At 38.7% G+C, this 24,366-nt stretch overlaps 1 protein-coding gene across 1 annotated transcript; it reads left to right on the top strand.

Annotated features, from left to right (window-relative positions):
* Nucleotides 1-1,843: 1,843 nt before the first annotated feature.
* insig2 (insulin induced gene 2) lies at nucleotides 1,844-23,400 on the top strand. The gene is made up of 7 exons (XM_038294161.1): nucleotides 1,844-2,002; nucleotides 5,023-5,202; nucleotides 14,387-14,559; nucleotides 16,266-16,390; nucleotides 19,008-19,174; nucleotides 19,515-19,614; nucleotides 22,962-23,400. Exons 2-7 carry the CDS (start codon nucleotides 5,081-5,083, stop codon nucleotides 23,001-23,003), a joined length of 729 nt encoding a protein of 242 aa, XP_038150089.1. The 5' UTR covers nucleotides 1,844-2,002; nucleotides 5,023-5,080; the 3' UTR covers nucleotides 23,004-23,400.
* The last annotated feature ends 966 nt before the right edge of the window (nucleotides 23,401-24,366 follow it).

Below are 24,366 nucleotides of genomic sequence, written 5' to 3' on the forward strand. Positions count from 1 at the left end.
AGTTTGGTTGATGTCCTGCACCAGGAAAAAAATTAAAGTTTTGTCAGCTGAAAACTCTTCAGAGCATGTACTTCTTTCAACCAGTTTCGGTCCCATCTCCAAGACTGCTTGGCCTCCTGACAAGTGTGTGACAGAGGAATTGCCATGGTATGGTTTGACATGGTATCCCAGAGAAACAGGACCATTTGAATAACAAGTGACTGTGGATGTGGCTGGAGGGTGGCAATGTCCTTATTTAAGATTGTGGTGGCCTGGTGGAAAAATTGTTCATTTGCTTGGTTGTTCTGGTCCTGATGAATCTGAACCTTCATTTTGATGGGAGGAGTGTGAATTGTGAGTGAGCTGGGTGAGATGAGTCGTCCAATATCCTGCTAGTCCTCTGCGGGGATCTTCTATTGTGCAGAATACATACACACAGGCTCCTGTTGGAGGCCTGTGAGGTGGAACTGCGTGCACGATGCGCTCCAGTCTGCTCTTGGTGTGGGCAGAGGATGCAGGGAGCCACACAGTGATGGAGGAGGTTAGGACTCTCTCAATGGTGGTGCTGTAAAAGTGGAAGTAAACCATGGAATAGAGGTTCATTTTGTAGAACAATCTGAGGAAGAACATCCTCGGATGTGCTCGCTTTATGACCGTGGCCGAGTGTTTCTCTCATGCTTGAGTTTGCTGGTGATGGTAGTCCCCAGGAACTTTACAGAGTTCACCACCTGAACTGCAGAGCTGTTGATTAGAACTGGGTGGTGGAGGAAGCCTGCGAAAGTCTATGACCATCTCCATCATCTTGTTGACGTTGAGCTCCAGGTTGTTACGTCTACACCACTCTGTCAGCTGTGACACAGTGTCCTTGTATACCATCACATCGTTGTTCTTGATGAGGCCCAGGACTGTGGTGTCATCTGCAAACTTGACCAGTTTGATGGATGAGGGGCTGGAAAGGCAGTCATTGGTGTACAGGGAGAACGGGGGAGAGGACAGAACCTAGTGGAACACCGGTGTCGCTAGTAATGGGGTCAACTAAGCTGCCAACCCGCACTTGTTGCTTTCTGTTTGTGAGGAAGTCAGTGATCCACTCATATATGGGGCTGGGAACGTGTAGCTGAGGATAGATTGTGCTACCATAGATAGGTGAACTCTACCCAATATCCCCAAAGTGCAGCACAGAAAACATTCTAATCAGATTCCTGAAGCTCATTTAACAAAACTCTTTTTGATGAAGATAAAAAGAAAAGCTTTTCTCCAAACACCTTCAGACAATAGAGCTCCCCATCTAAACTAGGCGGAACCCAACTGAGCCAAAATGACCTTGTTGTTGAAAGGCATTTCAGCCACTTGTATTTTCAATTCAAACTTATAATACTTTTGATAATAGTATAGCGAATATATCATGCATGCTCAATGAATCCATTATTATTATTTCTTTATGACATCTTGTATATATTTTAACTTTTTAAACCAGTTTGTATATTAAAATATACAAACTGGTTAAAAAAGTTAAGGCAAGTATCACTACTTTTGCATTATTTTCATTTTGTGCAAAATTGTATTCTGTCTTCAGCATCAACGTGTAGTTTAATCCTTTTAGTCTTTCTGCTAGTTTTAGGAGATAATGTATAATATTGTAATGATGCAACATTATTTAGTTTTTTTACAAAACCTAATTAACTGTAAACGTTTGAATTTCAATTTTAGGGCTATTGATTAACAGCATCTATCTTTTTAAAGCCATTTTCTTTTAATATATATCAATACTTCTAATTTTTCTTTTAACGTTTAGAGATTTTTTTTTTTTTTTTTTTTTAAGCAGCGTCAACTTAAATTTACGTCACCTGGTCTGTCCAGAATAACGTCGTTACGTCGTTGTTGTTCATGCTAATCAGCCGGAAGTAGCTTCACTGAGAAGCGAAAAAGAAATCTTTAAAAACTTGTCTGTTTCTTAGTATTGAAGTGAGTCTTTGTAAAGACCCTTTGCCATGTGCAGCGGGAACTTCCGCGGCAGAAGAAGGTAAGGATGGACTTTGACTTGACCTGGTTTGGGTGATGTTATACAAACCCTCGTCCAGTAGCTATCTGTAGCCACTGTGTTGTAACCGTCCATTGTGATTAGCTTTGTCTAGTTTAGAGACCCAACATTTTTTAAGTTGTTTGGAGATGATAAAGAACATAACGAGCTTCTGAGACTGGTGACTGAGAATCAGCTAGCTGACATGCACGCGCGCGCACACGCATACATACCAAAAAAGTACCAGAACCAGTATGGTAGGATTTATGGGTTTACTCACGACCGATAACAACCGCTTCTTTAGTACCTGAAATAAAGATGGAAAGTGTTTCTTTCCCTGTAAAATCACTGTAGTTTTTTTTTTTTTTTGTAAATGTTGTTGGTTAAGTTTTTTTTTTCCCTTACAAATTTGGAGTAAATGTTTCACAACGTACTACCCTGTCACAGTTTTCAGGGCTTTTTATCTAATTCACCGCTGGCTGATATGTAAGCTGAAGTTGGGGCCTCTGCTCACTCAGCATTTTAGCCAGCAGTGTTAGAAACTCTGTGGGAAAAAGTTACTGTTATTTCAATCTGAAAAACTCACACGAAGAGAAAAGATAATTAGAAGAAATTTATTGATATAATTACTTTGTCTTTCGCGCTCAGACCTCAATATAGCGGTTCATTTGAATAGATATGAATGAACAGGAGCAAAGAATAGAGCGGTTTCCCCCCAGGTCTGAAACCGGTGGTTGAGTGGAGATAGATGAAGTTGGTCAGTCTGTAGACTGCTGGTTAGCGAGATGGTATGCTGAGCTTAATGGGGAGATCCAGTGGACTGCAAGAGCTGATACTAGAGCTTCACACAGGGACCTGGAAGATGAGAGTCCAGTTGGATAACACAGGTTGAGAGAACCTTTTCATGATGAGCAAGCATTGAGAGACAGTGGAGAGGAAAAACTCCCTGTTGGGAAGAAACCTCTGGCAGAACCAGGCTCAACATGGCGGTCTTCTGCTGGACCGGTTGAAATGAGACGTGGGATGCAGTAAGAGTCCGGGAGGAATGACACTCTGATGAAGCTTTAGCTACGATGGTGGAGGAGGGGCTGTAGGTGGGTTGAAACAGGGATAATCTGAATGAAGTCAGACAGCGCAACCACTGCCTGCGCACTAGGTAGCAGACAAGTTGTGGATCGGAGGCCTTATAAGATGAGCTTTGGATGCCGATTGGCTTTTGTGGAGGTGTAGTTCAAAGCTGATTGAACCGTTTGCCCAAATTGCTTCAACGATCCCCACAGTTCATGAGGCTCCATGTGAACATGTTACACCTACTGGTGTAGCTGCGTTTTTACCCAATCTATATTTTTACTAGGGCGAACCAATACAAATTAGTCTCATTAGCCAAAATAATTAAGTATAATCGCAACGTTCAAAAATCAAGGGCAGGTCTTGAACCATCAGCCTCTGGAGAGAGAGTCTGCTCAGATTTTGATCATTACTTTGTTTATTCTCACCAAAAAAGTTTTAATCAACTAGATTGGTTGGAAAAACAACCAATCTATTCTTAGAATCTATCCAAACTTTATCCAGCTGACAGCAACTCTCCCCCAAACTCCATCATCTTGACTGCTCATCTCATAACATCACTAGCTGTGTCACAGGTAGATGTAAGAGAGCAATTAGTTTCTTCTGATCAACTTCCGTCTAGGCTCCATGTTCAGGCCAACCAAATGGAGATTTTCAACATTACTCTTCAAGTCTTGATGAAAAGTAGAAATTGGGTTTAGTTCTGAATTTTAGATCAAAGTCCTGAAAGTCCTAGCCCTCGACTGCTATTGTCCCCCACCTTTTAAATAAACAATATTTCCAAAAGTATTTGTTTATATGCTTTGACACACATGAGCTTATGTGACATCCCATTCCTAATCCACAGGGGTTTAGTAAGATGTACAGTACACCCTTTGCAGCCATAACACCTTGAACTCTGCTGGAAAGGCTTTCCACAAGGTTTTTAATTTTAATTAAAAACCTTACAATCTTTTTAAATTGGGATGCAGTGCACTATTTTTGAGCTAACTCCACCCAAGCTGCACATTAGTGAGGCGGTTGTACAATAACTCGAGTGTATACGTAGGGGAAGAGGTATCTCTAGGAGTTTTTGGACACTTGCTGTTGAATATTGACTTTGAGACTACTGCCCCAGGGTTTAAAGGCCCCACAGAGCTACAAAGCAAAGCAGCACTGAGACCAACTGTTTCACTCTGCAGCCTTAACTTTGTTTCCTCAAAATGTAACCGTTTGTAAAAATGTCAGTTAAACATGTTTGTTATTGGTCTCAATTTTCTTTTAATATAAATTTGAAGCTGCAGAGATTCGCTGAAGCCTGGCAGATGCCAATTGTTTCTGCAAAAATCAAATTAGATTTATTATAAAAGAGCTATGATTTATACATTCTTCATTGTCTTCAACCAAACATATATTTTTTTTTTTCTTCAGAAATGACATGTTAATATGCCACTGCCAACAAAGCAGTTTATTCCTTTGAGAAAATTCATTGAAGAAATAAATTGAATATTAAAAAATGGTGGTGATGAAGTATGGAACTTTGCCTTTTTACCTCCACTAAGGAGGTTATGTTTTCATTAGTGTTTGTCTGTTATTGAGGAATTTTTCAGCTATTTTCAGAGAAGGTGCGTATTGTGACTGCCAACAAATGATTACATTTTGATGATTATCCGGATCACAATCTGGATCCAGGAATGTTTTTGAAAGATTCTGTAGATAAAGGTATTAATTTAAGGTGAAAGTGACCAAATGTCTGGGGAAGTTAGCTACTTGGTGTACTGGAACTGGTGCTAATTTGTGCACTCTCATTCTGCTTATCTATTTTTCTATCGATTAGGTCGATTTATTGTTAATCCTAATAACTTTTAAATGTAGAACTATTAAATAAAATGCAGTAGAATTCTCAACATTTTTTATATCATGCTGTTAAATCATTTGTATGAGTGGCTCTTATTTATTGTTTTTTCTCTGTCTAGCGTCGGTATGCCAGATGAGACTTCTGGTCATGATGGAGAACGATACTTGCTGTTCTGAATGGACAAAACAGTGAGGATTATGAGCAGCAGTGGATTAACCGGTGACCAGCAGCAGGGCACAGGATCTGCAGAGGCACAGCATCGTTTGCAGGGACCATATGTGTCTTATATCACCCACAGGTTAGCTTTTCCTCTGTCTCGCATTACCCTGATGTTTGATTAGCCATTTGTGTAATGTTAATTTAGTTCTTGGATATGAACCTCGAGTTACAGGGCTGTGAAAAAAAATGTAAAAATCGCCTAAAGTTTGTCCCAACTGTAATGAAAAGTCAAACCATTCCGCTGTCCTCACATTTAAGCCGGCCATACACTGTACGATTTTTTTTTGTTTTTTTTTTGCCCTTTTCGTGCTGATTCTCCTGTTGTGCAAGATTTTTTCGATCGGGCCTACTTTCAGCCTGATTGTGCATCATGTAGTGTACAGGGGGTAACCAGGGCCTATCAGCCTCCCACGACCATCTTCCGATCAGGATTTGTAAGGTTGGGAGAAAATCAAACCTGTTTGAAATTTAACAGGCCGTCATAAGGTGGTCATGGGCAAATCGCTCAGTGGGCATGCACAAACAAGGATTCTTCTTCTTCCTCTCAGAAGAAAACACAGAAGCATGGCCGGGGTGCCTGTGAAATTTAGGTCTTTTTGCAAAATAGACTGTAGGAGCCACATTTGCTTTGTTGTCTTTGTGTCTTTGTCCAAATATGTCGTCGCCTTTTCTTTTTAGGGCTTTCAGCGGAAAAAATTGCACAAAAATCCTTAACGCAGCGCGTTTCTCTCTAGTAAGCTTCATATTCCTCTTCTACCTGTTTGGTTTGCGGATAGACAAGTCCAAGTAGCGCCATCTCACTGCTGAGCTGAGTCTGAAGTCGCTTTTAGACAGTTTTAGCAGGTAGATCGCATCAGAGCGTCGGGCCACACAGTGTGAGACCATACATCGTGAGCTCTGAACCCAGACTGTACAACAAAACTCTGTGGTTTTGTCATACAGTTGATCTGTAGCTGTGTGCAACGATTAAAATAATCGTACACTGTATGCCCAGCTTTAGGTTTCCTTATGTCTTCCTCAGCTTCCTACTACTATAAGAAGAAAAGAAAAGTTCAAAACATCCGGATTAGGCTTTGATAATAACAATGGAGGCTCACAGTGACTGCAGTACAGTGCCTCTGAAAAGGTTATTAGAAATGGCATGCCAAAACATTCAGTGGTGTCAGATACTTTTTTTTAAAGAAATCATGAAGTATGACTGCAGCTGTGATTAAATTTTGATCCTGACCTTTTTTTTCTATAAAGTAATACAAATATTTTTTTCAAACAAACAAAGAGAAATTATTATTCACAAGGTTTATTAGGGCTGGATGATATTGTATTTTTACATATCACAATACTGTTTTTCAATTAACCGATATGGATATATATCATGATATAAAACCAATCACCATTTGTCAAGTTTAAATGTTCCGTACCTCATTAGTGAGATGTGAAACCAAAGCAAATTGTTGATTAAAAAAAAAAAATCTTTTAAATATAACAGATGTACTAAAGGACATATATACAAAAAACAAAGTCAATCAACTCAATAAATAAACCAGAAACAAAAAGAAAATTCTCAGACTCTGTCCTGGTATAGATTTTTTTTTTTTTTTTTTATAATAAGAAATGGAACAAAGCAAAAAAAGAGCAGTGATTTGAGTCAGAAAATCAGTGCACATTAGAGCAGTTTTCAAAGACAACATTATATAAAATACTACCATTTCTTATTATGAGGCAATAAACAAGGGAAAATGTAAATCTAATCACTTCCAAGTATAACAGGGAAACAAGCTAAATGGGCATATAAGTAATTCCTTCACTATCAAATAAAAATGCCAGTAAAAAAAGATTCTCACTCTGTCATATAGTTTCTTTTATTTAGTAAATAAAAGTGTTACAAATTCAACAGGATGAAAAATAAAAACCTTCTTTTTTAAGTTCTTGGTTCACATTCAAACAAATTCAAAGACAACATAAATAAAAAAGGAAAAAGTATGAAACACTTTCAGCTCATTCTCAACAATCTCTCTGTACTCTGAATAAAGCTTTGGAAGTGCTGTCTGAGAGAAATATTTACGCCCAGGGAGTTGATTAGCCGCTTGAATCCCTAATTTTTTCGACTGTTTTAACTGGTAACATGTCTCTAGTGAGACAGAATGCTATGGCAGAGGTTATGTCGCAGTGTCTCTTCATTTATTTTTTTGTTATACAGCATAAAACCAGAGACGTCTGACTCTATGGACTTTTGCTGCTGGCCAGGCTTTCCCCTGGTTGTCTCTGGTGTAGAATGAACCCTGGATTAAGTCTGACATTATGCGTGCTTTAAAGTGTGGAACTGCTTCAGGTGGTAAAAAAATGTTGGTGGTATTTCCAGACTTTTGTCGGAATACAGGTGCTGGTCATAAAATTAGAATATCATGTAAAAGTAGATTGATTTCAGTAATTCCATTTAAAAAGTGAAACTTGTATATTATATTCATACATTACATACAAACTCATATATTTCAGATGTTTATTTTGTTTAATTTTGATGATTACAAATGACAACAAATGAAAATCTCAAATTCATCATATCAGAAAATTAGAATATTACTGAAGACCAATAAAAACAAAGGATTTATAGAAATGTTGGCCAACTGAAAAGTATGAACATGAAAAGTATGAGCATGTACAGCACTCAGTATTTAGTTGGGCCTCCTTTGGCCTGTATTACTGCAGCAATGCGGCGTGGCATGGAGTCGATCAGTCTGTGGCACTGCTCAGGTGTTATGATAGCCCAGGTTGCTCTAATAGTGGCTTTTAGCTCTTCTGAATTGTTGGGTCTGGTGTATTGCATCTTCTTCTTCACAATACCCCATAGATTTTCTATGGGGTTAAGGTCAGGAGAGTTTGCTGGCCAATTAAGAACAGGGATACCATGGTCCTTCAACCAGGTACTGGTAGCTTTGGCACTGTGTGCAGGTGCCAAGTCCTGTTGGAAAATGAAATCTGCATCTCCAAAAAGTTGGTCAGCTGCAGGAAGCATGAAGTGCTCTAAAACTTCCTGGTATGTGGCTGCATTGACCCTGGACCTCAGAAAACACAATGGACCAACACCAGCAGATGACATGGCACCCCAAACCATCACTGACTGTGGAAACTTTACACTGGACTTCAAGCAACGTGGATGAAGTGCCTCTCTTCTTTTCCTCCAGACTCTGGGACCTTGATTTCCAAAGGAAATGCAAAATTTACTTTCATCAGAGAACATGACTTTGGACCACTCACCAGCAGTCCAGTCCTGTTTCTCTTTAGCCCAGGCAAGACGCTTCTGACGCTGTCTGTGGTTCAAGAGTGGCTTGACACAAGGAATGCGACAGCAGAAACCCATGTCTTTCATACGTCTGTGTGTGGTGGTTCTTGAAGCACTCACTCCAGCTGCAGTCCACTCTTTGTGAATCTCCCCCACATTTTTGAATGGGTTTTGTTTCACAATCCTCTCCAGGGTGCGGTTATCTCTCTTGCTTGTACACTTTTTTCGACCACATCTTTTCCTTCCCTTCGCCTCTCTATTAATGTGCTTGGACACTGAGCTCTGTGAACAGCCAGCCTCTTTAGCGATGACCTTTTGTGTCTTGCCCTCCTTGTGCAAGGTGTCGATGGTCGTCTTTTGGACAACTGTCAAGTCAGCAGTCTTCCCCATGATTGTGTAGCCTATAGAACTAGACTGAAAGACCATTTAAAGGCTTTTGCAGGTGGTTTGAGTTAATTAGCTGATTAGAGTGTGGCACCAGGGGCCATCAATTTTGAACCTTTTCACAATATTCTAATTTTCTGATATGATGAATTTGAGATTTTCATTTGTTGTCATTTGTAATCAAAATTAAACAAAATAAACATCTGAAATATATGAGTTTGTATGTAATGTATGAATATAATATACAAGTTTCACTTTTTAAATGGAATTACTGAAATCAATCTACTTTTTCATGATATTCTAATTTTATGACCAGCACCTGTATGCCCTCTGCACAACTCAGTTTTACGTCTAATTTTAAATACGCGAAAAACCTCCACACTGCCGAACTTCTTAAGCCCTTCATTCCAACAATCTCCTCTTCTTCCATAATGTTACCCAAGTTCTTCTCCATTGGTTTCTCTCCAGAAGGAATGCTCTTTTTTGTTTTTGTTTTTTTTTTGTTGAGTTGGCTGCTGCAGCCCAAACATACCACGTATGTTTACACAAACGATACTCTTGTGCCATAGGTAAACAAGTCAAGCTTACCTGACCTGGCTCTGTTCCTATTGGTTCGTCATGGCACTACTTCATTAGCCTGGGTGCCAGTCCGAACTTAGTCCCGCCCACAAAGTTTGAGGTCGGGGAAGTTCGGTCTGGCTCTGCTCCATAGTAGCGCGAGTATTAAAGCCCACTGTCAGGCGATCCAATCAAATTGTCAGGGCGGGCTTTATACGATGATGGACAGATGACAAACAGTAACGTAATCAACCACGTGACCAATGCGCGCTTGGGTGACAACAATAATGGCTGCCGCTGGAGAGTTGAGGTGAGTAGATTCTGCTATTAGGTCTGTTCTAGAAGATATCGACAGCAAATTAATTTTAAAAGAGGAACAGAGAAACGCGATCAAGTCTCATATTCTTATTATAGGCGTGCAACTGCACGCTTTGATTTTTGTTGACAACAACTATGCGTGGCTTAACATACGTCACGCACTCCGTTGCTATTATTGGTTGTAGATCTATCCAATTGAGTGCAGAGGCATTTTTTTTCCTGGTTCGTTCGAAACACGCCCCATAATCACAGCTCTATGGAGCAGTATCAGACTCATATTCTGACTAGAATTGAGTCGGACTACGTCAGGCTACTACTTCATTAGGATTGGCTACTATCCTAAAATGAAAGAAATATTTCTATCACTGTAGTCTCATACTACAATCGAGAAAAAGTTATTTCACAATACATATTGTTATTGTTTTATCGCCCAGCCCTAGTATTAATACAGAGGTGTTTTTAAAAATAGCTGTTATAAAATTAGTTTTTTTTTTTTCTTGACTGAAATTGGCATAGAAAATCTCATATTAGGTTTAAGTGTCTGTTAATATTTGTGTCATCCTAGTATTTCCTAAAAGCAAGAGCCACCCTCTCAAGCATAGCCAGTACTTCGGCTTAATGAGACTTTAGTCTAATGATACTTTAGAGATGTGATCTAGTCATCTGGTTTTAAGGTAAAAGTCCGGTCAGGAAGGAATAACCAATAGTTCATTATCTACTGTATACCTAAAACAAATACGTTCATGGTGAATTAATGAATTTAGCGTTAATCAGTTAAAAAAAACAACAAAAAAAACAATAATCTTCGCTGCGATCACTGGCGGGACTGGCCATTTTTGCCCAAATATAGTATTCTCCCCGCTTTACAAGCAAAACCAATAGGATGTACTAGAAACATCTCAACAAGAATTTTTTAAGATTTCCAGGGGACTTCACCATTGATATTCGCGAGATCTAAAGTTAAACTGACAATGCCCATGTGCATGGCAGTTGGACGCTGTAATACATCGCCGATTCATGATCCTCCACCGGTTCATCGTTAGATTACCAACTTGAAGAGGGAGGATTTGCCATTGAACTTCTGTCCAGGGAAAAACACGTAATTTGTAGCCAGCATTTGGAAGAAGAATGTTTTCAAGATGACTTGGATAATAGCGCGTTGTGAAAAATACCAGATACAGCACTGGGACTTGCTTAACTGCCGATACCGCACTGTGACATCACAAACCGGTAGGTGGCATTAATGTTCTTTGAAAAACGTGGATGTCTCTGGTAAATTACATTCAGAAGTTTGAATTCTGAATATGATTGGACTTTAACTTTAAAACTCAAGAAAACATCTGCACATGCATATCCCTTCTGGAAAAAAACAGTCATGGTGAATTTGCTGGAATATGATACAAACCCCCCTGCGATGGACTGGCGACCTGTCCACGTTGTACCGTGCCACTCGCCCATATACAGCTGAAGATGGGCACCAGCACCCCTCGAGACCCCAGCAGGGATAAGTGTGACAGAAAATGGATGGATGGATGATACAAACCAGTGTTGAACGTTTCTTATTTTCAAAACAATATCACATTGCTTCGTCACCTGTTTTTCTGACCTTCATAAAATTCAAGCAAACAAAGACAAGTAAGCCTGAGAGACTATTTTTCACAATTCATTATAAGCTAGCAAAACATTTCATTACTAGTTCTGAAAAGACAGACTAAAGGTCCCAAAGGATTTCTTTAAATTTTAAGCTATTCTGAAACATTATTAAAGGAGAAGTTCGGGTTTTTACACTTTAAGTCCATTTTCTGTAGTGTCCAGGATGAAATCGGATGATCGACACCAAAAGTTTGACAATTGCTCCTGTCTCTGCTTTTTGGCTCATTTAGAATCACCCCCTGGCTGCTTTAGAATGGCTTGCATAGAGCATGTCCGATAATGTCCTTAAAACAACCTTAAACGTTCTTTTTTTAAAATATGCTACTCAGCGCTCAGCGCTGTTCAATGACGTTCCAAAAAAAGTTTCGTAAAGAAAAAACGTTCCTGTAGTGTTTTATTTAGCATTTTGTAAATCCCATTGAGTTCTGTAGGAATAGTCAATATTCCCCTGCCACCGGAAACGGAAATGGGGCCTGTTTACACAGTTGTAGTCTTTTCGCTTCACTCTGTGTACTCCGACGTCGAGGTGCTAACATCTCTGTTAAACACTTTAAAAAACTGAAAATGGAATACGAAAGGTGGATTCTTGATTCTCTCGGAGTTAACTTTAGTTAAAAGCAGTCTGGCGTTAATGCCTTTTTGAATGTATTTACAAAATAGGCTATTTCAAGACAACTGTCTTTGTGCTATGTTGTGTATGCTATGTTCTCATTCCTATCTGGGCTAACGGACCATTAAAAATGCTGCTTTTGGTAGATGGACACAAACATGTTTTTTTGGAAACAAGTTGAATTTATTTAATCCTAAGCACTACATTAAGGATAATCACTTTTTTATGTTCAACAATATACTTGAAAATTTTTTTTAACAATCATCGTTTCTCCCTCTGGAATCACAGGTTCCCTAAACTACCTAGTTTACTCAATTACTTGCCAGATGGGAGAAGCATTAACGGGTACCTTCTAGGGTTGGGCAATTAATTGCATTTGCAATTAAGGGTGTGCAAAATAATTGTCATGACGATGCATCGCAATTCTAATTTTTGTGATCTCCTGCATCGATTCTTGAAGACAAGAATCGATTATTAAAAAAAAAAAAAAAAGAACAAATAAAATACATTAATGGTCGGCGCACATCAGCCAAATCATGTCGCTGCGGATGTGTTGACACCAGCTGCCTTGTGTCACAAGCATTTCCGGCCGTCGAGTCATATGAAATAAAACATGGAGGACACTATGAAAATTTGCCCTGCGGTTCCATCACATTTCAAGTCAGATGCTTGGATGCATTTTGGCTTTAAAAACAACGAAGGTAAAAATGAAATTGATATGACGCACATCATTTGCAAAAGGGGAAATATACATCTGAATGTTTTCATTTCATTGGTTTAAAGGACCACTGAGGCCATGTAAACGGCACTGATTATCCTTATTTAGTTATTTTAAGTTTGATGAATCCTAAGATCATTTTGTCAGTTTGTCCATGCCAGTAATAGTAATATTTCTGTCCAGTATTTTTCATGGCAACACCTCCAAAAGTCGTTTTAATAAATACAGCTATGTATGAATTCAGTTTCTTTCAGTTATGTATCAATTGAAGACACTATCCAGATCATACCCAGCCAGTCAGCCACTGGTAAAGGCTGTATCTTTTTCTTACAGTGTTCAGTGAAAATATCGCAATGCATCACAATATTTCAAGTATCATGATGCATCGTGATAGAAATGCATCGTGGCATGTGAATCATGATTCGAATCGAATCATGACCTCTTTGCCAATACCCACCCCTATTTGCAATATAATCGCAATTTAAAAAAACATATTTTTCAAATCGCAGAGGCACTCAGTTTTTAATCACAATACATTTAACAAGAGTAAGACATAAAATTTTTCCCTCCAGCCCTTTAGGCGGCAGTAATACGATTAAAATCGGTATGCTGCCGCACAGAAAGGAAGTCGGAGTTGCAGCTAGCACCTAGATTAATATTAATGCATTGTAGTAGAAATAGGAATTTGTTTGTGCAATTTTAAGAGTAAAGTCCTACAACACTGGACTCTGGACAATCAGGTTTTAAGGTAAAAAAAAAAAAAAACTAAAACCCTGGAGTAAAACATTGACTTAACATTGTGCAAAGCATTATTGCTTAAAATCGCAATATTGATTGAAAATATTCGAAATTTAGATTTTTGGCAAAATTGATCAGCCCTAGTACCTTCTGGTTTTCAGACTGAAAAAATTGTCAATTACATTTTAATGGCTCAGCTGTTGAACAATGTCTTTTTCAATGGACCTGACCGCAAGATTGTGTTGCTGAAACATTGTTTGACGCAGCCAACATAGTTCACTGAAAGACCTTTCACATGAGCTGTTAAAGCAGCGTAATGACACCTATCAATACTTGTGTAAATGTTATTCATGGGTTTATAGTTGCAATATTGATAAACTATTTATTTCAAGATTGAATAAATTATCAATTTACAACGCTGAACTTAAGTGAGATAAACAGTTTGTGGACATCTAACCTCCTTAACATTTGTTCCATCATTGTCCTCCACTCTGTCATCTGGCTTGGACTGCAGCTGCAGTATTTGGGGTTTTCATCATCAATATTTTAAAAAAGAAAGGTTTGAAATGTTTTGGTCTTTGAAGGGTACTTAAGAAAATAAAGGAGCACTAAGTGCTTCTGTTTGAAAAAAGGTTGCTAATCTAACAAAGCAGCCAATAGAAACAGCCCTGGTTAAAAAATGAGATGGATTTGTTTATATACTAATTAAAAACTATGTATTTTTCTATCTTCTCTAAAGGGTAAACCTTGTCCCTGATTTGCTCTTATGTTCAGTAATTTAGTCAGAGATGGATGTTTTTTTAACTTCTGTATATAGACCTTTAATTTTACCTACTTTGCTTATCATGTCTCAAAAGAAAGCTTATCAGAGGCTAAGCTTTCTTTTGAGGGTTGCTCATTCAGTCTATAGTGTCCTAATGCTGCAGTCTTCTGTAATGTGACAATACTCAAATGAGCACTAATTTGTCTGACCGTTTTGTTTTGTGATTTTGTTTTTTCCCTTATAGGACCACCAATCTTTTGATCAGAGGGGGGATGCTGTTTTTTGTGGGTGTCTTCCTGGCTCTTGTGCTAAACTTACTTCAGGTGCAGAGAAATGTAACACTGTTCCCCCCAGATGTCATCAGTAGTGTCTTCTCCTCGGGCTGGTGGGTGCCACCCAGCTGTGGGTTTGCTTCAGGTGTGTGAAAGTGTGTAAAAATTATGAGTTGGAAGCACAAGGGAATCCTTATGATTTAGTAACAACAGGTCCTTCTCAAAATATTAGCATATTGTGATAAAGTTCATTCTTTTCCATAATGTAATGATAAAACTTGAATATTCATATATTTTAGCTTTATTGCACACTAACTGAAATATTTCCGGTCTTTTATTTTCTTTATACGGATGATTTTGGCATATCATGAAAAAGGTCTCTAAACGATCTATGCACCTAATCATCTGAATCAAGAAATTACTTCTAAACACCTGCAAAGGATTCCTGAGTCCTTTAAAACTCCCAGCCTGGTTCGTCAATCAAAACCCCAATCATGGGTAAGATTGCTGACCTGACTGCTGTCCAGAAGGCCAACATTGACACCCTCAAACAAGAGGGTAAGATATTTCTGAAGGAATAGGTTGTTCCCAGAGTGCTGTTGTAACAAGGCCCCTCAGTGGGAAGTCTGCGAGAAGAAAATAGTGTGGCAGAAAATGCTGCACAAAGAGAAGAGGTGACTGGACCCTGTGGAAGATTGTGGAGAAGGGCTGATTCCAGACCTTGGGGCACCTGCGGGAGAAGTGGACTGAATCTGGAGTAGAAACATCCAGAGTCACCGTGCACAGGTGTGTGCAAGAAATGGGCTACAGGTGCCGCATTCCCCAGGTCAAGCCAGTTTTGGACCAGAAACGGCAGCAGAGGCGCCTGACCTAGGCTACAGAGAAGCGGCACTGGCCTGTTGCTCAGTGTTCCAAAGTACTTCTTTCGGATAAAAACAAATGTTGCATGTCATTTGGAAATCAAGGTACCAGAGTCTGAGGGAAGACTGGGGAGAAGGAAATGCCAGAAGTCCAGTGTCAAGTACCCACAGTCAGTGATGGTCTGGGGTGCCATGTCAGCTGTTGATGTTGGTCCACTGTGTTTTATCAAGGGCAGCGTCAATGCAGCTCGCTATCAGGAGATTTTAGAGCATTTCATGCCTCCATCTGCTGAAAAGCTTTATGGAGATGGAGATGAAGTTCACAGTGCCAAAAACACTGGTAAATTGTTTACTGACCATGGTATCACTGTGCTCAATTGGGGGATATCGTTAAGAGAAGGTTGAGAAACGCAAGACCCAACACTCTGGATGAGCTAAAGGCTACTATCGAAGCATCCACGGCCTCCATTACACTTCAGCAGAGCCACAGGCTAATTGCCTCCATGCCACACCGCATTGAAGCAGTAATTTCTGCAAAATGGAGTACATAATTATTTGAAGGTTGACTTTTTTTTTTTCTTTTTTTTTTATTAAGAACACTTTTCTTTTATTGTTCGGATGAAATATGCTAATGTGAGATAGGAATTTGGGGTTTTCATGAGCTGTACGCCAAAATCATCTGTATTAAGACAATAAAAGACCTGTAATATGTCAGTTAGGGTGCAATGAATCTAAAATATATGAATGTTCAACTTTTACATTATGGAAAATAATGAACTTGATCACAATATGCTATTTTTAAAAAGGACCTGTATTGCTACAGCCACAGGACAAAAAAGTACAATAAATATAGCTCAATCAGTGTGTTTTCATTTGTGCATATTTGACTTATAACTGAAGCGGCAGTGGTTAAACAATGTTTTGCCTGCTTATCAAAATACCCAAACTGCTCTTTTTTTTTGCATTTTCTTTTTTCTTTTGTCTTCCACAGCCATGATTGGGGTGTTGTACCCCTGCATCGACCGAAGGCTTGGTGAACCTCACAAGTTCAAGCGGGAGTGGTCCAGTGTGATGCGATGTGTGGCTGTGTTTGTTGGTATCAACCATGCCAGCGCTGTATCCTTTATTTAGGCTAATTGTTAGTTTTTTTTTTTTTTTTTTATTGACTGAAAAAAAAAAAAGCAAAAAACGTTTACACCGGTTTTATTACAACAAGGGTGATCAATACAGTGGAGATGGGTAAAAAAAAAAAAATCAAGATACACAATCGTCTAAATTTCCGTGAAAAGTGGTGGGGATGAAGACATGCAGACATTACCCTCGTGTAGTTTATTTTATATGGGAGAATTATCCTGCCATAATGCAAGAGCACATAATTTCAATTTGAGAAAAGAATTTCATCTTCTTGCACTCAAAACTTATAATGCTCACACTCAAAACATGCGCTCTCTCTCAAATATTTTCTCTTCTCTCTCAAATCTTTGTTTCTTTTCTCAGATTTAATGCTTCTTGCACAGATATTTTCTCCTCTTGCTTGCCTCCTTCTCTTCACGCACAAACCGCGCTCTGCTCGAGTCTCAAATACGCTCGCAAACCCGTAGGCTCTGATATTTTGCAAATTCTTGTGAGATTTTGTTAGAAAAATAGATCGATACCGTGTCAATATATTAACATATAAAAATATGGCAAATTTTCGGGAGTTTTCGGGGGATTTCGTAGCATACGATGACATATAGCAATATTTCATTAGTAAAAGAGATTGATATGGTGTTTTTAAATGGCAATATATCAGCATATGAAGATATTGTGATATTTTAATGTATCAATATTTTTTATATCAATATTATCAATATTATCAATATTTTTCAATATTTTTTATAAGTTTTTAAGTCTGTAAAAAATAAGTTTTTGAGGAAGAAGAAGTAGTATTTTATTTTTTTTAGACTTTAGAAACTCAGAAGCTGATCAAATATCGGGTTAAATATCGGTGGGGTGGCCGATGTCCGATATTTGGTTTTAAGGCCGATACAGGCCTATACCGATAGGGGGCCGATTATATCATGCATCCCTACTGCTGCTTGCTACTTTTAGACACAGAAGGGAAACCGTTGGCAAGCCAGGTGATGAGAAAAAGGTGAAGACAATGAGAAAAAGAGAGCAGAGAAACTGTGGACTGCTGAAGAACCACAGTGAACTGGTAAAAGAAAAGTGAAATGGCATGCTCAAAGATGACCCTGCCCATTTTGAGTATGTTTGGCTCAAAGTGCTGCTGTGAAGCAGGATTTTCCACCATGAACATAATCAAAAATAAATATTAATCTAGGCTCAGCAATGAGCACCTTGATATGTGCTTGAGAATGGCTTTGTTGCAATTGTTTAAAGCCTTGCAGGGCAGCCTAAAATTCACTTCTCTCATTAAGCCATAAAAAACAAAAAACAGTCAGTTCAGGTGTTTTATAAAATATGTGAATCAGGAAATTGTCTACATACATAACTGAACGATTCTTGTTCGCTATTTAAAAAACACGATTTCTTTTTTAATTAAAGATTAAAAGTATAACAGATGCATTAAAACCTGCTTTTATTTCAGTTTTAAATTCTGTGTAAAGTAGCAGATTATAATTAAAAATGTCTCCGAAGCTTTACTGGTTGATGATTTTCTGTGCTCGGACCACACTGATTTTTAATTGGTTACCCCTGCTCCAGACAAACGGTTCCCAAAGTTGGGGTTGAGTTCCCCAAGGGGTCAATGATGGTTTTCGTAATTGTTATGTGATCTCTGAGGTAAATAGAAAGGAGAAATATATTATTAAATTCAATGTCACATGAAATAAATACATGCACCATAAGCTAAGTAGGTGAATGTATTTATCTAATAATAAATTAAAATATTATTTTTACAATTATATTATAAAAAGTGCCATTGAATAATTTGATATTATTGTTGGGAACCGATGTTTGATAGTCAATTACAGGGTTTTTATTCAGTTAATCCCAATTAGTTGCATTTTAATCAAAAGCCATTAAAAATACTTTTTTAATTCAAAACTGAATTCATAAATAATGATACAAGCACAATACATATATTCCTTGTATTTCATTGATTGTTAAGGTCATTCAACTCCCAAATTGTTTTATCATTTAGCTTCCTTTAGCAAACCAAATAGCTTTTGTAATGTCTTTGAAAAACTGCTTCTGTAGAAGTGTGAATAGTCCATGAACATTCAATTTAGCATAATTTCTTCCACTAAATATGGCTTTATATATGTGTATATATACATATAAATGTATAGCAGCAAGGCATACAATATTGCCTGTACAAATGTGTTCAAACCAAATGCGAAACCTGCAAACTTTTTGCCAGTTTTACCTGCTTTTGGCTGTGAACCCAGGAACACTGACCAAGTGTCCCTGGGCTCACCAGGACATTATTATCCAGACCTACCATTCAGTAATCTGTTGCAGCACACCTGATTCAAATGATAATTGTACATAGACTTCTCTGCAGCCATCAAGTGCTGCAGATGGTCATTTCATTTAAGTTTTGTGTGTGGCAGAAAGGAGACACCTAAAACATGCAGAGCAGTAGTACCTGTGTAACAGGAGTGAAAACCACTATTCTAGATAATTGATTTCATGTTTGATAAATGAACTGAATAATTTCAGCAGTTTTCAAGGACCAATGTGTAAGTAATCCTGCAGGCCAGGTTATTTCTTAACCCCCTTCTGCCAGAAAGTAAACTTCGCTAACAACTTCCAGCTGTCTCTGACCCTGGCGGCACTCTCTATTGGTTTGTGGTGGACCTTCGACCGCTCCCGTAGTGGCTTTGGTTTGGGAGTTAGCTTTGCCTTACTTGCCACAGTGGCCACCCAGATACTGGTTTACAACGGAGTGTTTCAGTAAGCTACATGACTGTTAAATTGTATTCATCTACAATTTATTGAAATTTTTTTGTTGTTGTTGCTGTTTTTAACTTAACTTGTTTATATTTTTTGTGTTTTCCAACTTATTTTAATAGCTGATTATCTTTCTTTCCATTTTACTTAATCTATCTGTGATACAGAGTAATCCTGTTAATTAAAGCATAGTTATATAGTCAACAAAAAACACTCCGTCTTACCGTCTTTGTTTTAAAATATTGTCAAGCAAAATCTGGTTTGCAAAATAAGTTGAGGATGTGGCATTGCGGAAATTAAGTGCAAAAATGATTTTTCTGTTCTGTGAATTTTCCCTGCCTAGGTATACTAATCCAGATTTCATCTACATTCGCTCCTGGCTTCCCTGCATCTTCTTTGCTGGGGTGATCACCATGGGAAACATTGGACGACAGCTTGCTCTGGTAAAAAAACCCTAAATGTATTTTTTTTTTTTCTTCAATAGTGTAAAACCAATGCAAATACACAGTGTTGACAGATGCATACCGGAGGGGAACAAGATACATTGTGTGTTGGGTCATGTCCATGTAAGGTGTGCGTCTTACATGCCTATCTAACAGAAGCTGTATATGTAATGGGTTTATGTATAAGTGTCAGATGTGTATGTTGTTTCCATATACTGTTTGCATATATGTGAAATATTATCTGTATATCATGCTCATGTCTCTGCTGTTACAACCCGTCATTACATGATGTTGTTTGCCCTGTCAAACCTGTCATCTTCCCTGATCTCACCTCTGTCTGGTATTGCTGTCGCCTGATATCGCCAGGCTCCATCTTTGGAACCTCATTTTGGTGCATTCAGACCAGAGGCGGTGGCCACGGCCAGTGCGGTGGATTAACATAGAATTCCTATACAACCCGCGCAGTGAAGTGGCCAGAGTTGAACTCCACAAAGTGAGAGCGTTCAATGCTCTGCCCCCAACTCAAGCTACTAGATAGAGCTGAGGTGTTGTAAAACAGCAGCACCGCATTGAGAGAGAGGAGCAGTGATCTCTGAAGATGAAACAAGCTGAACTTTTCTATAAAATCACGACACGGCAGCCAATCAGGGACTGGTTTTAGGTGAAGTTTTTTTCACTAAAAATGGAATACAGAGAAAGTAATGTTAACAAAGGTAGAAATAAGTAATGCTCTCAGGAGGTTTTTAGGTGGCTTTAAAAAAGTCGTTTCAATTTAGTCCCATTAATTGTCCTTACTCACCTCCAGGATAGAACCTGGTCTTTCACTGCCCCTTGCCAGTATCAGGGCTTTCTGATGCTGGCAAGGGAGTCCCGCCGAATCTGACCGAATCAGAGCTGGGTCTTGATGAACCAAAGTGCACTTTTTTCTTTTTTTTTTTCATATCTTTTGGAGCTTTTACAAAATTGATAGTCTTGACAAGGCAATTCAGAAGTAGTTCTTCAAGTCCATGACTTTGTTTCCAAGTTTGAAGATGTTTCACTTCCCATCCAGGAAGCTTGTTCAACACAAAATGTCAGAAATAGCGTTGAGTTCAAGGCTTTATAGAGTGGACCAAAACCAAGCCTTGTTTTGGCTTAGAAACATACAAATTGAACCTAATGTGCATGTCCACACCTTTGGAATCGTGTCGTTTTGTTTCTTCGTTAACCTGTAATATGCAAAACCTGTCTATGGGCCGGATTTATCAACATCCAATTTTGCGTGCAGTAATTTGCGCTCGCAAACTGGAATTTTGCGCGAGGGGCTGAACCATGGTTTGCGGGTGATTTAACAAGAGCGATTGCGTAACTGGTGGCAGGTGCAAAACTGTTGGAGACGCCCTATTTAAATGATGGTTTTGCGCGTTTTTTTGGTTTGCGGCATGGCGAGTTTGGACAGCAGAAGGCGCAAAAGGAAATTCGACCCCATGGAAATGGAGGTGTTGGTGGATGAAGCCAACAAACATTTAAGTGAGCTACAGCAAAGAAGTGTGCCTGTCACACAGAGGAACGCTATATGTGAACAAATCAGTAATAAAGTAAACGCTGTTGGTGAAACCTTGCGAACAGTGGATGAAGTAAAAAGAAGATACCAGGATATTAGAAGGCGAACCAAAGAAAAACTGGCATATAACAAAACATCTGCGAACAAAAGAGGAGGGGGCACAGTAGATGAGATGCCTCTGACCAGCATTGAGGAACAAGTACAGCTGACGCTCTGTGAGGAGGAAATCACTGGAATTGCAGCTCCAAAATGGCAATGCTGGATAAACGAAATGTTTTGATGATCGTTTCCTCGTTCATTCCAAAAATATTCACACGGAGTGAAAAAATGCGTTCTCTGCGTCTCCTTGCTTCATTTCCATGTCTCCTTCTTGCGACAATAACCGCTGCCATGTGTGCGCAATTACGCATACAGACCATTTGCACCTTCTTTTGAAACGTGTTAAATATAGAGTCAGATACCGTTAGCAAAATTGCTTTCAGGTTTAATAAATCACTTTGCGAGTGCTAAATAAATATTTTTACATGTTCTCCTCCCAAAAGACGCACTTTTGCGTGTAAACGCCCCATATTGCATATTCATAGCAGAAAAAGTACTAAATGTATAAGAGGCGCTATTTAGCACGTTTTAAAGACCAAATCCTTTTAGCACGCCGTTGATAGATCAGTTTGTAAATTTTTTAGCGTGCGCAGTGAAATAGCTCACGTTTTTATACACGCAAACCTTTGATAGATCCGGCCCTATGTCTCTGAAAGGGGGTCGTTAAAGAGAATTGTTGGCCTGGCTTAAGAGGTGAGGTGCTCTGTTCCCCTGTAATGGGGTGAACAAGGGAAATAATAGCAGGAAGGAATCAACTCAATCACTGAATTGTAGGTTTTTGAAAGCCAAAATCTGAGTCCACCCCATCTGTTTAAAGATTTGTTTTTGTTTCTTAACATAGATGGCCTGCTTCATTACCCTCTCAAACCACCTATCTTCTTTGTCCAAAAAGTGAACATTCTGGTCTTCTAAAGAGTTTCCCTTTTCCGTAAGGTAGAGGTGTATTACAGGTTGCTCTTTTGTGTTGGGCCATGCATTTGTGGAGAGGTTGTTTTGAATTTCAATTCAGAATTTTCAATTTTGAATTAAAATGGGTTCCTGGATGAGAAATGAAACGTCTTCAAACTTGGAAACAAAGTCCAGTGGATTGTTTTTTACTGTATTTATTTTTTATTTTTTTAATTACTATGACCTGGATGACTGAAAATCTTCACCAGCAAAGTCTATGTTCTTCATAGAGAGCAATTTAGCAGCAGTCTGTGTCATTAAGGGTCACCTGTGCTGTCATTGTCAAATGCAGACATGAAGACCAGACAGCAGGGATACCCTCTGCCGTTACCCCCTGCCAGGGGTAATGGCAGGTCCAAAACGAAGGTGTCTGGGAGGCTGGTGATTTACTAAATATTAAACAATCATTCCAACCACTAAATGAGGTCAACATGATCACTGTTATATTCACTGCCAGCACAGGAATGACATAGGAAACACAAACATTAGTTTTACCTTCACAAATGAAGTAGCACTGGAGAAGTAGGCTAGATAATGCAGGCTAGTTAATCTCGTATACTTCACCAGAAATTAAGGTTTACATTTCAGTTTTCCTTTAATGGTAGCTATGGATGGCTTTCTCTCTGTTACTCTCTCAGGTGTGTTTGTAATTTTATCATGAAATGTGAACTTTTTTTGCTTTAAAGATAAAGAAGCTAAATCTGTTCGTAACGGGGTTTAAATCCTTGGTAACTGGAACTTTTTTTTAAATTTTCAGTATGAATACAAGTTCCTGCAAGAGAAGACACACTTGGAGTAGGACTTCCACTGTTCAGGGATGCAACACAAGTTGTCAACGTGTACCAGAGTCCTTCAACAGTTGAGAAGAGTCAATCCATGAACTCTTGACTGGCTGAATACTGCATTTAAAGACAGTATTTTTGATTAGCCCTCATCAGGGGTTTTCAAAACTTTAAAGACTACTTCATTTATACAGATTTAACCCTGGGATGAAACTCAAGAGAGTATGTATTTTCCTCTTCTGTGGTGCATTTCGATGGAATAAATGGTCAACTTAAAAATTCCTTCTCCACATCATAAACTTTGGCTGCATTGTGCCAAAACAACAGCTCTGATTAATCATTTATGTATCAGATTTTTTTTGTTTGTTTGCTTCAAATCAACACTTAAATAAATGGATTTGTGTTCTAAACTTTTCACTTTTTTTTTTCTACTGTTTTTAGATGGTCTTGTGTGGCCTGTCTATACTGATACAGTAGGTGCACAGTTTAAACCCAACTAGGCTGGTTGCAACCTATACACTTCAATAATTGCTATAGAATAAAGCTTACTAAACTTTATATTTTCCGGTGGCATAGACTAAAAACTTAGGAACTAAGCTTAGTCAGAAGTTGCTGGTTAAAAAGTTTGCAAAAAGTTTCAAATGCTTAGATTAAGTTTAAACCACTTTCTTGCATGTATTCTGTTCCAACATTTAATACCAACTATACCATACACATCTTCATTTTATGACAAGGACGTCAAGACAATTATTGCATTTTACACTGTTAATTGCACCAAGCTAGCCTTTGAAAATGATTTTGATTTTGAAACTCCAACTGCATTTAAACCCCTAGAAGGGCAAGGAGGCGGAGTGTGTAGTTGAGCAATTGCCATTGTTGTCTTCCACTTATCTGGAGGCAACAGTCTCAGTAGAGACTTGGACAACTTTTATTGTCATTTTGCGAACAAAAAGTGTATACAAAACAAAATTTTGTTCAGTACAGCTTTTCAGACAGTAAATTAACATTTCCCTTCCATAAAGTGCAGCAGTGATCAAAAGTAAACAGTGTGGGAGAAAAACATGGTGCAAAAAATGCATGGATATGGAAGTTTGGAGCATTCATATATATGGTGAAATTCTCCAGTAGTTTTGGTTTGGTGTTGTCAGTGTCATACTGAGTCACTGACATGATTTAGATTTCAGTTCAAAAATCTGCTGGACCTGCATCGAATGTTGCAAAGCCTCTTCCTAGAGGTCAGTAGGGAGAACAGTCCACAGTGGGGGTGTGAAGGGTCATTGAGTTGTCATTGAGAATGACTCCTAGACCTCCTTCGGCTCTGTTGGAGGAAGCCCGAGGTGCTCCCAGGCCAGCCAAGAATCATAGGCTCAATCAAAATAC

The sequence above is a fragment of the Cyprinodon tularosa genome, unplaced genomic scaffold (genome assembly GCF_016077235.1).
Source record: "Cyprinodon tularosa strain WSP-4 unplaced genomic scaffold, ASM1607723v1 ctg335, whole genome shotgun sequence".
Taxonomy (NCBI): domain Eukaryota; kingdom Metazoa; phylum Chordata; class Actinopteri; order Cyprinodontiformes; family Cyprinodontidae; genus Cyprinodon; species Cyprinodon tularosa.

What these genes read in the sequence shown, in the direction of transcription:
- insig2 (XM_038294161.1), top strand. Translation starts at nt 5,081, where the DNA reads ATGGACAAAACAGTGAGGATTATGAGCAGCAGTGGATTAACCGGTGAC. An exon ending in GTGTCTTATATCACCCACAG is followed by an intron (nt 5,203 to 14,386) that starts GTTAGCTTTTCC and finishes TTTCCCTTATAG; the next exon opens with GACCACCAATCTTTTGATCA. An exon ending in CAGCTGTGGGTTTGCTTCAG is followed by an intron (nt 14,560 to 16,265) that starts GTGTGTGAAAGT and finishes TGTCTTCCACAG; the next exon opens with CCATGATTGGGGTGTTGTAC.